Here is a 17,293-nt window from a genome sequence, read left to right as displayed (position 1 = left end):
AGTGGGCACCCCATGTGTGCTCTTTCTGTGCTAAGTTACTGTGTGAACATCGCAAAATCACCTCCTTTTCTGAATTAAGTAAAACATTTAGTTGAAAATCTGTGTATGGTGAAATATCTCTTAGTAACTTTCATAAATGGTAATATCCAGATGTCTTTTACAACTAGTTAAATATTGTGTATTCACATTCTCTTACATTTCCATTTAGTGATTTTAAATCTCTTTACATCCAATAGGAAACCAGCCTTGAATGCACAAATGATCGTGAATAATGACAGTAATCGTGCAAATATGAAAACAAGTGGTTGGAAAAAAAGAGGTCCAATATATAGGAAAAGATCTGCATAGAGACTGAGGAACTTGAACATAAACTGATGCATCCTGGAAGAGGCAGTCCAGAGCAATTCGGTGGATATAAGAGTCTGAGCTGTGCACCTCCACGCCACAGGACTAAGAAATGACCTCTAGAAAATTAAGACAACAACACTGACAACCCACTTCCTGTATAAACAGGCCTCCACCATATTTGATCATGTGTTTGGTATGAGGTGGATACAGCATTGCTCTGCTTCCTGTAATGATGGCAGACCACCATTCAGCACACTAGATGTATTGTAAACTCTTTCTGGCCAAACCACAGGAACAAGAGAAAAGCACAAGGGAGTAGAGCCAGACAGCTGAAGGGTAAAGGGATCTACAACAGACTGTCCTAATTTTCTTCAACCAGAAGGAAGACTAATCTTCACTCGTAAACATGCAAAAACATTCTGCAATCTAAAAACATAACCACCTACAAAGAGGTTTCACTTGCCACAATTATAATATATGTAGTTGGTGAGTCTTGTATTTCATTGTGAAATCTGAAATAAAGCATCCAAAATACCATACACATTCAGGGAATGTGAGAGTAACACAAGTGCTTTATCAACCATGTTAGCTCCTCAGGAAACGCAGCCATGGGATGCAGACAAATATAAGCCCGAAGTCACTACTCAAGAAAGAAAAATCATACGCAAGCAGCAAGAGCTTTAGTTTGTCATCGCTACTAAAGAGCCATCAGCAAACACACACTGGAGAAGCAACGTGCAATTGCAATGAATGTGTGAAGAACTTTAGTCAGTTAGCACTCCTAAAAGATCATCAGCGAACACACATGGGGGAATAACCATACCATTGCACTGAATGTGTGAAGAGCTTCAGTCGGTTATCACAACTCCAAGTTCATCAGCGAACACACACAGGGGAAAAACCATACCATTGCAATGAATGTCTGAAGAGCTTCAGTCTGTCATCAAATCTCCAAAGACATCACCGAACACATACTGGGGAAAAACCGTACCATTGCACTGAATGTGTGAAGAGCTTCAGTCTGTTATCACAACTCCAAGTTCATCAGAGAACACATACTGGGGAAAAACCGTACCATTGCACTGAATGTGTGAAGAGCTTCAGTCGGTTATCACAACTCCAAGTTCATCAGAGAACACACACTGGAGAAAAACCATACCATTGCAATGAATGTTTGAAGAGCTTCAGTCATTCATCACAACTCCAAGTTCATCAGCGAACACATACTGGGGAAAAACCGTACCATTGCACTGAATGTGTGAAGAGCTTCAGTCAATTATCAAATCTCAAAAGCCATCAGCGAACACATACTGGGGAAAAACCGTACCATTGCACTGAATGTGTGAAGGGCTTCAGTCATTTATCACGACTCCAAATTCATCAGCGAACACACACTGGGGAAAAACCATACCATTGCACTGAATGTTTGAAGAGCTTCAGTCTGTTATCAAATCTCCAAAGACATCAGCGAACACATACTGGGGAAAAACCATACCATTGCGGTGAATGTGTGAAGAGCTTCAATCGGTTATCACAACTCCAAGTTCATCAGCTAACACACACTGGGGAAAAACCATACCATTGCACTGAATGTGTGAAGAGCTTCTATTGGTTATCGCACCTACAAAGACATCAGCAAACACACACTGGGGAAAAACCATACCATTGCAGTGAATGTGGAAGTAGTTTTAGTGATTCCTCAAATCTCAGGATTCATCAGCGAACACACACAGGGGAAAAGCCATTACAGTGCTGTGAATGTGTGAAGAGCTTCAGTCGGTTATATCAACTCCAAATACATCAAAGAACACACACTGGGGAAAAACCGTACCATTGCAATAAATGTGTGAAGAGATTCAGCGTGTTATCAAATCTTCGAAGACACCAACGAACACACACAGGAGAAAAACCATAGCATTGCAGTGAATGTGTGAAGAGCTTCAGTCGGTTATTGGTCCTACAAAAACATAAACGAACACACACTGGGGAAAAAACATACTTTTGCAATGATTATGGAAGTAGTTTTAGTGATTCCTCAAATCTCAGGAGTCATCAATGAACACACACATGGGAAAAGCAATTGTAGTGCAGTGAGTGTGTAAAGAGCTGTAGTGGGTCATTAGACCTACAAAAACATATTCAAACACACACTGGGGAAAACCATACCATTGCAATGAATGTGGAAGTGATTCCTTAAATCTCAGAAGTATCAGCGAACACAGACAGGGGAAAAGCTATTACAGTGCCGTGAATGTATGAAGAGGATTAGTCTGTTATTAATTCTGCAGAGACCTCAGCAAACACACACATGGGAAAAACCATCTGATTGCAATGAATGTGAAAATAGTTTTAGTCGTTCCTCAAAATTAAGGAATAATCAGCGAACACACAAGGGGAAAAAACGTTCAAGTGCAGTGAGTGTGTTAAGTGCTTTAGTCAATTATCAGAAATACAAAGACATCAACGAACATACACAGGTGATATACCCCTACCACTGCAGTGAATGTGGAAGTAGTTTTAGTAGTTACTCAGCATTAAGGAACCATCAGCATACACACACAGGTGAAACCCTACCGCTGCATTGAATGAGGAAATAGTTTTAGTGCCCCTTCAACATTAAGAAATCTCCAGCGAACCCACTTAGGGGAAAAGCCATTCAAGTGCACTACACAAACTCATTCATTCATTAAATTTTTGTTTCAGTTAAAATAACCATAAAAGAATACAATTTATTAAAAGTATTAATATATACATCAAGTGCTAGTACATCGGGTGCTAGAAATCTGAACAAAGATAATTGAAGTACACAGTATTACTGGGCCGTTAGAATATGCCAAAACAAAGGGATACCCCGGGGAACCAGGTTTACAGTCAATTAAAAGTTCAGAACATCAAAGAGAAAATTCATATTTACATGAAGGAAAAGTTAATACAGTGTATATATTAAAACACTAAAAATTGTTATGGAGGCATCAGGGAACATGTTGCAATGGAGAGTTCAGGCTGGATTAGGTGGGGCTACTATAGTACAAATGCATATACTTCTCCTTGTCGAGCTTTGTCTCTGGGAAGGCTATGTTCAGGTCCTCAATTGTCATCTGGTCAAACGGAATCATGTTTTTGAACTGCTCCAGCTCCTTTTCATATTGAGAAACACAGGCTTTAGAAGCTTGCACATACTCAGTTGCGTTCTTGTTAGATTCTGCTTCTTGAGCATTTATCTCAGCGGTCTGAATATCAACAGGCTCTGGAATTATCAATGCACTAAACTTATTCTCAAACTCGTCAACCATCCCATCACGGGCCACAGCTGCCTGATAATAGGCCCAGTCAATTGCTGGAGCTTCTCTGGAAGAACTGCCAACCTAGATGCAAGGCTGTCATTCCGGGTTTTCAGAACGATAAACATGGCCTTCTGACTGGGCGTCACCCTCTCTGCAAACGCTAACCAGTCAATAGCTTTCACAGCAGCTCTTCGGCTAGCCATCTTTCAGCTCTGAAGGGATGATGGTAGCACCGGTGCTCCGTGGTATGGCGACCGGAAGTCAAGAGAGGTCACCGCTGCTTCACCACGAAAGGACGGAGAACCCACCAATCAGACAGTGCAATGCCTTCCGCACCAGAAGTCAGTACAAGCCTGAAACAACATGGCTGACGAAAAGTCTTTCACAAACACAAACATGAGAGAAACCATACCATTGTAGTGGATTTGGAAGTGTTGTCGGAAGAATTTTCAGCTAACTACAGAGATTAGTGGTAAAATCTATAAACACAACACACTTGAATAAGTTTAACAAGTACAGACTGGAGAACATTTCTAGCTGATTTTGGTGTTTGGTCATTTTGTGCAATAACTGGTTCAATGACAGCTGCTAGAGAACAACATCCAAAGGCACAAAAAGTCAAAGTAGGACATTGTGACCTGTAACTCTGAGAGTTTATGCTTGCAGCCCACAACATTTACCTCCAAAGCACTGACTTGGGAGACATGATGCTCATTTCACTCATCACATGCATCTGTTAATGCACTCACCATAGTGGCACTTCCCCAGAGGTGTCCAATCTCAAGCTGGACCCGTGGGAAATTTGCTGGCTCACCACTGACTGTAAGTGAATCACAGCCAGATTCATTTGATATGAATATATTTTAGACCTTTCTCATTTACAGAGAATCAACCAACCAACTCCTAACTGGTGAAAGGACAGAATCCGTGCATGATGGCGACAGTATTGATCGCAGAGAGAGCTGGCGAAAAGTTTAGTTCTTAATACGTTGCTGACAGTTAAGTAAAGAATGGAAAGGGGCGACCACTCGGTCCCCCCGAAAGTATGGCGGAGTACCTCGATCCCCCCGGGAAGCCATTTTTGGGCGGGAGGCGCGTCTCGGCTGGTATGCCCGAAGCGGCGTAGCCGGGGCGCGCTTTTTTCCCGCCCTAGAGTGGGCTGGCCTAGACACTGACGCAGCCAGCCACGCCCTCGGGGCAGGCAGGGGCGGGTTTTCGCCCGCCCTGAAGACGGATAAAAGGGACGCAAGACCAGAAGACGTCCTCTTGTTGTATTTATTTTGGTAGGCGGTAAGGTCATGATCGGTGAGCACTAATTAGAAGATCCCTATGAGTGGGCGTCACCCAACACGGATGGGAGCGCTCGGGTGAGGTGGCCATTGGCCCCTCAATGGGGAGGCGGTCCCTTCTAAGGATGGGTCGCCGGAAGTAAAGGAAAGGCGGTCAAGGCCCCTTCCTGTGTAGGAGGGGTTACAGCCCCCTCCTGGGGAATTTCCCGGGGCCAGTGACATCTGCGACGGCAGATGCGGTAAGTTGTGTGGGGTTGGGGGGAGGTCTACGATACCTTCTAGATACCTCACACGAGTATTCGAACGACCTTTAACTGGCGTCGAGTTCTTAAGTGCCCCCGTCAAGTCAAGGGAAATTGGTAGTAGTTGCACTTGAGGTAAGCCTCCGTGCTGTCGCCCCTCCCAAGTGGGAGGGGTAAGTCTGGTTAGGGATCTTGACACCGGTTATGACCTTGCCGTTGGCCCTTAAACGTTAGGATGTACAATTTCAATATTTCTAGAAAATGTTTTGTAGGATGCTAGTTCGGCTAGGATAACCTCTGTATTAGAGAATATGTTAAAGTTAGCCAAACATCGCAATGTGGTAATGAAATTGTACATAACATGAAACGTTTAATGTTTTAATTTTGTTTTTAATAAATACGGCCGGGAGGGTCACTCCCTCCCACTTCCAAAAAACTTCAAGAACTGTTTCCGGTTTCCCTCCTTTCGGGGATTGTGTTGAGAGGGGGTGGCGGGTATCTCAGCCATATCTTTAGCAGTAAAGAGTTCCAGCTCCTACAGTCCAGAACTATCGATTCCCTGCTTTACATTTCTTGAACCTCACTGGAAAAAAATATGGATTTAGAAGTAAAAGAACACAAAAGATACAGATTTTTGATACAAATGATATTCAGGTTTGTTTTTACAAGTAAAATGAAACTCTTGTTTTATAAACTGCAGGTAAATGAATGGGCATAAAAAGTATGTGCTGCCTCGTGAGCAGTGAAACTTTGTGATGCAGTTGGGCCATCCTCCTACCACAAATAAGATGGATCGTAACATTCTGAATCATCTGTAATGTGCTTCTGTGTTGCTGGAGCTGTCAAATAAACAGTGTTCTTATAGCCCAGCCTTGCCTAGAGGAAGGAGTTCACAGATATAATATGCACATCAGAAAAACGGATACATCTTCAGTAGCCAAAGATAGTAGAAACAAATGCTTTCCACCAAGTTCATTTTAACAAATTGTTGAGTCTAGGATGTTCTTCCTGCTGCCGACCATCATCATCATCATCATCACCACACTACCACAAAGCCAGTCAGTTACAGGAACGAGACTGCTCTTCAGCACACCCATCCTAATACATAACACACTACAGGGGTTTGCTCCAGGGCCAAACTCACTTTACTTTAACATTATCAGCAACAAGTTCTAATCTGAACAAGTGGTTTGCATGGCCATTAGTGGCATAAGAATTTTGAAACTCAATACTTTAGAAATCTGTATTAATGATACATAACCAAACATCCAAACACCACCTATGTATGGACATCCAAAAGCCTTTAAAAAACACACTACAGAGGTGTGTACCGGGATCAAACTCATTTACTTTAACATCAACTTGAACAAAATTATGATACAGCAAGAACAATCATGAGGCTATGAAATGTACACAATGATGACTAGATTTTACACATTAATACGAAATGTATGTTTTTAGATATGTAATAAAACAACAATGTATTTGAATCCATGATATTTGAGTGCTGATTGTATAGGAGATCTTAAATGTGAATTTATTCCCTAAACTATAAAGATAATTTGTGATGTCAGCAAGGAGCCTAGTTTATTTGGCAATAGAGGGGTCAAATCTCAATAGCATGACAGCTTTCAGCTGGGATTCTGGCGCAGATGGAATCATAGGGGACTATTCTCGCCAGTATGCCTTCTCTCAGAGTGAGAAGCGGTTCTTTGCTTGAGATGGTACTACCTCTCCTTCTGTGTTAATGAAGAGGGAAGTGCTACCTGTAAAACTGAGATCTGGGCTTCACTCCTATTTTGGGAACATAATTCAGTTCTACCCAATCCATACCCGATTTGTTTAGGAAAGCTAAAAACATGTCTGTATCCTGGCACTACTCTTGTTAATAATCCATGAAAATACCACAGAATGTTGAGCAGTTAAAAGCAGTGTGCCACACAAGGGATTTAACCATGAATTTGTCTAATACAAAATGTACTTTTTTTGTTTTTTAAGGTTCCTATATAGCTCTGCTATATCTAATAATGTCTGATGGGTTTTATTTGAGAGCCCTTTCTCCTTCGAAGACGTTTTCCATCGACAGACCTAGTGGGAATTCCTATGAAAGGCTGACAATCTGTCCAACTATAAATAGGGTTGGTGGGAGGATCGTTGGTGTGGCTGGTATAATGCTTTGTTGCATTTTTGATAGAGTGCCCTGTCCACCATACCCTGAATAAAGCCTTCTTTCTTTAGTGATTTTTCTATTTTGGGTTACATTTAAAGACTGTTCCGTTCCTTTATAGTTTGACAGATGGTCCACGGTCTGTCAGAGCAGCAGGCGTAACAACTTCCACTACCCCGTTGGACTACTGTGTACCATATTTAGCGATCTCCACCAATCTGGCTATCCCTGTGTCTTCAGAGGAGCAACAGGAGTGCCATATTTCACACGGGTGCCCAACAGACTTTTTCGTTTTACTCCTAAAGCGAGAGTTTGCTTTTTCTTTTTGTAAAATCAATAATAATGTACTTGATACACTGAGAGCTTTCTACAGGGGAGTCTGGGTCATTTTTTCCTAGTTCCTTTCTTTTTCAGACAGCCAGTCTTTACATAATGTTCCTGAAGAGAAGCAAGTAGGTCAGAATGCCTACCATAAGTAGGACGAATGGTCTGATGTACTTACACCAACCGCCCCAGGTATGTCGGTCATTGTTGTGAGGGTTCCTGAGGTTCTGAACTCAGTTCAAACAGAGGGGAATAGTGACAGATTCTTCTCACCAACTTCCAAAATTCTCCAATTTATTTTTAGAATCGATTCTTCCTTAGACCCCTTGGTTGGAAGTTTGCAACAATGTGTCAGATGTTGTGCAAAACCAGTGTGCCATTCTCCAAGGCTGTACTGTGCATCAAATGTTGTATAAAAGCAGTGTGCCACCTTCGGTGGCTGTGCTGTTGAATCAGATTATGTGTAGAAATAGTGTGCAGCCTTCTACGGCTGCATAAAGACGTATGTAAAACCATTGTGTCTCTATAAGCTTGCCGACTGCGGCATCCTATAACGATTCTAAACAGGTGACCTTTTTACCCAATAGCTTGTTCTTGTCTCTCCGACACCAGGATTTTGGTCTTCTATCAGAATACGTGTCCCTGACGTACATAAACATGTCCCCAGGCAAGGCAGATTTATTCTGTATAAAGTTCACCACTTTTTTTCATCCTTGGCCAACAGCCAGCTGTGCATGAGTGCACTTTTTAGAAAAGCATTGGTGATTGTTTTCAAAACACCCATGATTGTTTTAGAAACAAGTCAATTGTAGAAAAAACCCTGGAGTGACCACTTTAGTATACAATACCATCACTACCCCTACATATCAGGGGAGAATTCCATTCAAGCTGACATGGGATCCTGCATGATGAATCTTGGACTCTCATCGGTCTGACGGCCATTGCGGGCTGTCATCTTCGAGGCAGAGACGGGTTCCTTCATTCTCAACCATCAGGTGAGGGGGCAGATTTATCCCTAGAGATTTATTGGCTACAGATACATTTAGAGATACGCAAATACATATACACCTAGCCAGGCTAGGTACACCTAGGCAAACTACTTAAGGCGCACATTTTAGGAATATGCCAGTGCTATTATTTTATCTGAAATGCATATGTTAATCTCATTAGCGCTATGGTAGAAATGTATCTACGATTTACTATATTGGTACTAGCAATCTCTTTCGTATGCTTCTGTCTCCTGATTTTTGCAGCACATATGTTTTAAACAATGCTGATACTGGACCAATAAATTCTTATGGAAAAGTTTTAATCGCCATCCTGTGTATTTTCTGAGAGAAAGCTAGCACGAGTGTCCGGGCGAAATGTATTGTACTGCTTACCACGATCCCTGAGGAATCAGGGTTGTCATGTTCAGTGGGTGCCAAAGACTACTATGCACCACTGTGGAAAACGGGGGGGTGGTAGTGGCACTGTAGAGCTAGCTTGTCTAATGGATGACATATCCTGTGGGGGAGTTCGAAAGCAGTTGGGACACTAGGCTCTCAGTTTAGGTCATCCAAAACGCGCAGGTCCTTGGGATTCCTAGGTACTACACAACACATGAAACAATCTAGAATTGATAGAACCTGTTTCATGGGGTCATTCCTCTAGGAGTTCCGTGGCTTCCTAAACGTTTGCAACAACAGAACATTCTGAGAGCTGCTAATTGGTTTCAGCTTCCACTTTCAAAACTTTCCATTGCAAACCAATTGTTCATGTTTCTTCTGTGATTAAGCTGCTTTAAAATAGCACAATGGGAGTCTCCAGTCTTGCAAGAAAATCCAGTGTCAATGATGGAAAGTCCTAATTTGATTAAATACACTTAGTCGACTATCTTTAATTTTGTGGATAGTAGTTTGACTCTCTTTTATATGCATTGTCCCTCTCTAATTAGTTCTCTGATGCAGTGGTTCTTAACCTGAGGTCTGAGGACCCCAGGATGTCTGCGAGGCCTACTCAGAAGGTCTGCAATACTTTTTACAAAATTAAATAATATTAAAATTAATAAATAAAAATGTATTAAGTATGTTCGAATGAAGAAGCAAAGCTGAAAATTGTGAACCTTTTTCAACATTGGACGAGGGAGGAAAGCTTGTACTGCTTGCGCTTAGTTCCATTCGATGAGTCTGCGGTTCTCTGACTCGGCAAAGAGCAGTGGGAGCATGGATGCGACCCAGAATGGCAGAGAGGCAGCGAAGCAGTGAAGAGAGCGGCAGGAGGAGCAGCAGGCAGCGGCAAGCAGCGGAGAGTGTAATGCAGCGGGGTTTTGGAGCTCCGCTGGAGATATTTCTCGGACTTCTCAGAATAGCTGTATGAGAGTAGGATCTGCTTCTTATAGTTACCCCCACTTTTCGCAGATGTAACACTGTTTTCGACTTAGTCTGACTGGGATCCTGCAATCCAGGACCCCAGTCTAGCTGCCTTCTCCTCTAAATTGATTGCATGTACTTTAGGTACACTCCAGATTGGATTCTGGGGTACCCTTATAACTCCCTAGTATATGGTGTACTATGTACCCAGGGCCTAGGTAGCCCAGAGGCCTCCCAGGGGCTGCAGCATGTATTGTGCCACCCCTGAGAGACCATTCAAAATGACACCACAGGTCTCTTCCAGCAGCCTGTGTTAGGTGGTGCATGAACCCCTTACTTGGATATGGTTTCAATATATCTATTCTAAATCACTGTACATATAAACCTATCAGTCACCCCGATGGCAGGCCTTATCAATCCTGAAGGCAGGGCGCTGGGTTTAATGTGAGAGGATGCACCTGCATGAGCAGAGCCCCTCTGCAGCCTTCGGAACCTATTTTCCGGGGTTGTGTGTGACGCAACCATATATATTTAACTGCATTATAACCTCGCTGTAAATGCTAACTTTAAAACAGCTGCATAGAAACATGTCGTGTTTGTTGTCAAACACCTTGGAATCATACCTCAACACCAGTAACTGGCGGGGAAGGTATGATTCCACCCTTCTAAAGGGACCTATGTGACACACCGGACTACCCGTTACCAGCTTTCTCGACCTGAGCATCACAAAATGGATGCCGCCAGCCATAGACATGAGTCTGCCCTCTTGCTGCTGAGCCAAGCTCACAGGCTTGACAATAGGTTTCCTGTCACAGGGAGGTGTGATCACCTCCCTGACAGGCTTTATTGTATTAGTGCTGGGTGGGTGCACTCTGAGAGTGTTTTGAAGTCTGCACTGGGGGCACATTTGGTGTCCCTGTGCATAGTCCAGCTCAAACCAGTTGCAGGAGCCATTTGCTCCTGCTCTGGTGCGAAACTGGACAAAGGACATGCGTGTAGCCACCCCTCTGTCCTGATCCTCCCATAGGTGGGTCCCCAGAGTTTGTCCCTGTATAAAGTAGAAACCCCTGACTACAGGACTTTAGATTTTACCTGGACATACTCTGCTACAGAAACCAAGCATGTCAATGATTTGCATGACGCTGGATGACTGAAGAATCTTCCTTGGAGTAAAAGAGTTACTCCCCTGCAAGGCAGGCACCTAAACTCATCTGACCGGTTTGCATCTCCCAAGCTCCTGAGGCCTCCAAAGATTTCTGCAACACAGTAGGAGGGTGCTTGAGGTTTCTGAGGTCGATCTGATTTTTGGTGATTTCTGAGGCTGTGCTTTGAGCTACCTGTAGTCCTGACCCCGAGCAGTAATTCCACCAAAGATTTACGACCTACACTCCCCAAGTGTTCTGTGGGCTTGTATTTTGTGATTCAGCTCGAGGTCCCTTCACAATCCCTGGTCCGTTGGCCTGTGTGTCCCTGTGAAGGTAACTTTGACTTTCAGTGGGCTTTTCGGGTTGCTCCAGACGTGTCCTGACTCTCCATATCTTGGAGAGTCCCCAGGACCTTACTGGTCCTCACCGAAGCAACTTTCCTCTGCCCGCTTGGATTGCAGTTGCCAAGGCTTGTTGGTGTTCAATCCGGACACTGATCCCCAACACTCAACATCCTTCGTGGGACAGCTCACTTCTTGACTTTGGTCATCATTGACATATCCTGGTCCCTGTGGCGGCAGAGTCAAGCTTCACCTCTTCTCACCTGAAACACCCAACATCGGTGGGCATTCGTCTATCGTGCCCCTGGTCACTGTGAAGTGACCCAGGCTCTGTCCCCTCTGCTTTCAGGTTCTTCTCTCCTCTGATCCAGGCTTGGATCCCTCTGGACACTTTTCATCTTCCCGGTTGCAGCACTTTGCCGCAGCTCGCCATTGAAAACGTTGAAGGTTCCCGACATCACTTGAACCCTATGCACCCGGCTCATCTGGGATAGGTAACACGGATATCTCAGTATTCTCAAGGACCCTGGCCTTAGACCCTTCTATATGTAACTGGGTTTGCTTAAAGTCCTCCCTGAAGTGTCCTTAATCTTTAAAATTCCAACCGCGACTTTCTCATAGGATTGTATGGAGCTTGCGCCTGTGTTCACACACTGCACACGTCCTCTGTGGGTCCCCTGTGTCACTACTTTGGGTGGTTCTTTGGAATCCCAGCAATTCTGCGTGCTCTAGGCACTATGTCAAGTCAAGTCGTGGTTGTTATAACACTTTCTTAGTATATGATTCGGTCTCCTCCTTGAGCCTGCTGTGTATTGTGCTATTTACTATTGTTCTAGTGATTTAATGTTGTGTGCTTGTTCTCTAATCTCATAAAGAGGTTAGTAGAGAGTGTTTAGTATAAATACATATATTTTATATATCTCTTGTGTGGTTCTCTTTTCATTTGGTCATTCAGGAGGTTCTAATCTGGTGAAACAAGCTGCTTTACATTCCTACGAGACCTAGCCTGCAGGCTGCTCTCCATAGCTACCATTAGGATAGCTTTCAATAAACGTTGTCTTTAACCTAATCATCAATAAGGGTTGTTTGGACTGGTAGAAGGTGCCCCCTTTAATTGGTGGTCAGCATATACCAGCCCAACTTCTCACATTGGTGTGCAGCTGTTGGGAATCAAGCTTGCTATTGTTTTACCAGATAAATCTTACTGAGTGATTAACTGAAAACCACTAAAGGTATTAGGTACATATAAATCAAGACTAGAATAAGTAAGTTCTACAAAACTTGGAGTTGGATATTCAAGGGTCTAGCACACCCTTTCTCCAACTCAAGAGAGGCTCAGTTCCCACTAGGTTAGTTGGGTGCCTACACCACATAACTCTAGTATGTCTTCTAGGCCTGAAGCCAGTGGCTCCTTGCCAACTAAATATGACCATATCTCATTTCAGGAACTGAGAAATATGTCTGCATCTAGGAAACTGAGGACAGGGAGAAATGCAAGCACCCAATGCCTCATAGAGGCTTTGCTGTAAGATGACCTCAGAAAAAACCCCAAGGTCTGATGAGGCAGGTAAGTTGGGTGGGACAGCAGATGAGGACCGACCAGGAAGTGAACACTTCTATGAGCTGGACTCAGATGCTGGCCAGGAGGATCACGATGCCTCTAACCTGGAGAATCCATCCAACTCTTCCTTCAGGTGGGGGAGAAGGCCCCAGTGGTCCTCTCTTTACTCCACTAGGGAGAGTTTGCAGTTTACCAAGAAGATCAAGATCTCCTTCTCAGGAATCTAATCATTCTGGTACTTCTGTGGGGACCGCTGCTTCTCATAAAAGGGACTCCTCTTATGAGAAGAAGTGTCAGTTCCTTGAGAACGAGAGGACCAAACTCGAATCAAGAGGGAACAATTGGCCGTAGACAAGGAACCCCTAGATCTCCAGAGATCTTCAAGAAGGTTGGGCTAGAGCCCCATAGTGGCAGCAACAGTGTCCCTGAGCTAGAGAATACAATCATGATCATGGGAACCTGAACAAGATTTTCCCTCCCTACCAGAGTGGGGATGACATCCACAAATGGATAACTGCACTAGAGAGGGCCTGTAAAGTACAGAGGGTCCCTCCAGAGCAGTGGGCAGCAATCCTGAGGCTCTCCTTTGCAGACAAAGAGAGATACAAGCTCCTCACTGTAAGAGTAGAGGATGCTGAAAATTACAAAGTCTTGGAGAGTGCTCTGATTAATGGGTTTGGCTTAACCACTGAACAATACAGGATTACGTTCAGAGATACCCAAAAGGCACAGACTCAAGACTGGGTTGACTTTGTAGATTGTGCTACAAAGGCTCTGGAAGGCTGGTTACTTGGAAGTAAAGTGTATGATTTTAAAGGATTGTACAATTTAATTATAAGACAGCAGATCCTTAATAATTGTCAAAATCAGCTGTTGCATCAGTACCTGGTGGACATTGATCCGACCTCTCCCAAGAATTGGGCCAAAAGGCAGACAAATGGGTCAGAACCAGGGTGAGGCAGAAAGTTCAGAACCAAGGTGGTGACTCCAAGAAGCAATATTCTAAGACCTCAGATAAGTGTGGGGAGAAGGCTGAAGACCAGAAGTCTTCTCAAGGGCCCCAAAAATCTTCATCTGATGGGGAGTAGGGGTGGGCGGTATTTGCATAATCGCATTATGCAAATCTCCCTGAAACTGTAAAAATCTCCGCGAACACACAGAAATTCCGTAAATAAGCAGAATTGCGTGTTCGCGATGCTTTTTTACTGTTCGTAATCGCTGTCTGCATGCTCGGGGGCAAGCAAAAAACTTCGCAAAGTCGCGGAACGCAGAATTTTGGGCAATTTCGCGTTCTCCGCGGAACGCAACACTACCCAAATTCCGCAAATTTCGCAAACGTAACGGAATTTACCTCCCAGGCCTAGTGGGGAGACATAATCCAAGAAGGGTAAAGGCAAGAAGAACCCATGGTGTCAAATCTGTAAACAGAAGTCCCATTGGACGAGTGATTGTACCAAGTCCAAGGACTCAACTCCCGCCGCCACAGCCCCTAAGGCAACTGTTCCCCCTAGTTCAGCTCCAAGTGGTGGTACACAGAATAAGGGTGTAGTAGGGTTAACCCTGGGATCTGAGATGGACTCTGGCCTAGTCAGAGTTCCAACTCAGGCTGTGTTGGTCTGTGATAGAGGCATGGCTATTGCCTCCTTATTTGTCAGTCCCGGTAATCTGGGCAAATACAGACAGCAGCCTTTGATCAATGGAAAAGAGGCCTTGGCATTCAGGGACACAGGTGCAAGTGTCACAATGGTGACAAAAGATCTTGTGGCCCCTGAGCAAATCATACTTGGTGAGATGTACCGAGTGACCAATGAAAGCAATGTCAGGACAGACTATTCCTTGGCAGTTGTTAATTTCAACTGGGGAGGCGTAACTGACCCTAAGAAGGTTGTGGTAAGTGTACACGCTCCAAGATGTCTGAGTACATGAAGAAGGCATCCAAAAACCTTGAGGCTAGTCAGGAATTGCAAAAGGACGTTCATAACCAAAAGGCTCTGTTGACTGTTTATCAAAGCAAACACAAGGAGATGATCGACGGAGTGCTGAACATTGCAAGCACTCACCCCCAGTCACAGATCTGGGTTTAAACCATCATCATTCTTTAGCTCACTCCGCCACCCCAGTTCCGACATGGCCGTAAACAAATCAGTCTGACCATGTGCCTAATAGGAATAGTCCAGCCCGAACTGCCAAGTCATGTCTTCCCTGGACCAGAAACAAGCATCCTGGGACCGGTTTCTGGATAATCAGCCGTCATCAGCCAGGCTAGCTTGAATCCAGTGACAAAGTGAGCAAGGGACCCACTTCTAGGGATACCCTGCCAACTTAGAGCGAACAAAGCAAACACAAGGAGATGAACTTACTACTTTTAGTATTCACAGAAGTTAGGATTTTGTCTTAAATCTGTCTTAAGTCTGTCTTAAGTTTGTCTTAAGACAAACTTAAGACAAAATCCTAACTTCTGTGAATACCAAAAGTAGTAAGTTCATTCTGTGAATGCCAAAAGTAGTAAGTGCATTCTGTGAATGCCAAAAGTAGTAAGTGCATTCTGTGAATACCAAAATAGTAGTAAGTTTAGGATTGAGTCTTAAGTTCATTCTGTGAATCGGGCCCAAAGTGAGCAAGGGACCCACGTCTGGGCATACCCTGCCCCCACTGCACTTCTATTGCATGGGGTTGCAGCGTGGGGTCCGGTGGTTGTTCTCGCTTCGTCTGCATGGGAGGTCTCTATGTGCGGGAAGCGCCCCACTGCCCTTAATCGCTGGGTCAGTGTTGGTTTTAAGCCTCAAGCACTAGGCATTATTTGGATGGGTGCGCATGCACCATAAGACCACCACACAGACGCATTTGACAGTTCCTGCGCTGCACGGAGTGGCGCCCACTTTATGACTGTGCTGCTCCACTGTGCACCAATCTGCATCTTGGAATTGTGAATGGAATTGACTCAGAGATCCAGATACTACACGCTGCTTGCGCATCACCCATCAATATGGTTAAGTCTGACCCTAGACAATCCAAACTCCCATTTGACAGTAAACATTAGATTCGTACAGCTGATGCCAGTTCTGTGCCAGATACAGATCCTGGAACTAAAGGTGCTGAAGACCAACTTGAAGATGTCCTATGCACCATATTGCTTGATGTGCGTTCCAGCATAAAAACCATTGACGCACTCACCGCGAGCTTAGACACTGTTAAAAAGCGCGTTGACACTCACGAAACATGCCTAGACACTTACTTGCAGGAATGACCCCCCGCCATATTATTATGGCTGGGGTGTCCGCGGCAGACGGAAAGACCATCCACCGCATTTCCCCCCCGGTCGACTTGGGAACGGGGCGGAAAAGGCTGCAATATGGTGGCGGTGTCTGTTTGACTAAATGATGGATAGTCGCACAGCAAAGTTCAATACTGAGGTCAAAACTAAGTATATATAAGGTTTTAGCATTTATGAGGTTTGCAGCCCAGGTGGCGTCTCTTGTCTAGGACGTCCAGTTTACTAACGAGAAAAAGTGCCTCCAACGTGAATTGGAAGCATCCCCCGGCGCTCCACTCTAAGATCAATTTAAATCAATTTAAAGAAAAAGTTCCATGTAACGTTTGAGTTGAGATAAAGTCTTATATTGTATTCATCAATTCAAATTTCAAAACATCCTTTCATTTACAAATATAAAGTTCATTGAGCGATGTTTCAAGTGACAATAACACATATTACAGTCCAATGCATTTCGGGGCTGTCTGCCCTTCATCCGGGACAATAGCTGTTTCGAAATTTGAATTGATGAATACAATATAAGACTTTATCTCAACTCAAACGTTACATGGAACTTTTTCTTTAAATTGATCTTAGAGTGGAGCGCCGGGGGATGCTTCCAATTCACGTTGGAGGCACTTTTTCTCGTTGGTGTCTGTTTGACACCACCAGCCATATTATAATTTGCATTGGGGATACCCGTTGGGTGACAGCTGCGCTTTACAAGTGTGCCATACATACATACACTCTTGGAAACCGGATCTCGGACAACCAAGACTTTCAAGCTGAATCCAGGGAACAACTACTTGAAATAGAGCACGTATTAGCAGTTATTAAAGCCAAAAACAAGGATTTGGAACCGCACTCAAGGCGCAACAACCTCTGTATTATTGGTCTGCCCAACTCTATGGCTATCCCAACAAGCATTAGCAAAGCCAATAGGTCTCACAATGCCTTTATTTTTAAAAATTTTTTTTTATACAAGTTGGCT

General features: G+C 44.0%; 1 protein-coding gene and 1 pseudogene across 1 annotated transcript in view; one reads left to right on the top strand and one right to left on the bottom strand.

Annotated features, from left to right (window-relative positions):
• LOC144757883 (uncharacterized) overlaps window positions 1-2,263 on the top strand; it is a 61,427-nt gene extending 59,164 nt beyond the window's left edge. Inside the window, exon 2 of the mRNA XM_078646401.1 lies at window positions 1,251-2,263. Within this exon, the coding sequence (XP_078502527.1) occupies window positions 1,251-2,263 (1,013 nt within the window). The remainder of the gene's footprint in view (window positions 1-1,250) is intronic.
• A 1,093-nt stretch (window positions 2,264-3,356) lies between these two features.
• LOC144757867 (ATP synthase peripheral stalk subunit d, mitochondrial pseudogene) lies at window positions 3,357-3,978 on the bottom strand (annotated as a pseudogene).
• Between the last annotated feature and the right edge of the window lie 13,315 nt (window positions 3,979-17,293).

Source organism: Lissotriton helveticus, chromosome 1_1 (assembly GCF_964261635.1).
Source record: "Lissotriton helveticus chromosome 1_1, aLisHel1.1, whole genome shotgun sequence".
In the NCBI taxonomy this organism is placed as follows: Eukaryota; Metazoa; Chordata; class Amphibia; order Caudata; family Salamandridae; genus Lissotriton; species Lissotriton helveticus.
Note: the sequence above shows the minus strand (reverse complement) of the source record. Positions and strands in the feature narration are given on the sequence as shown.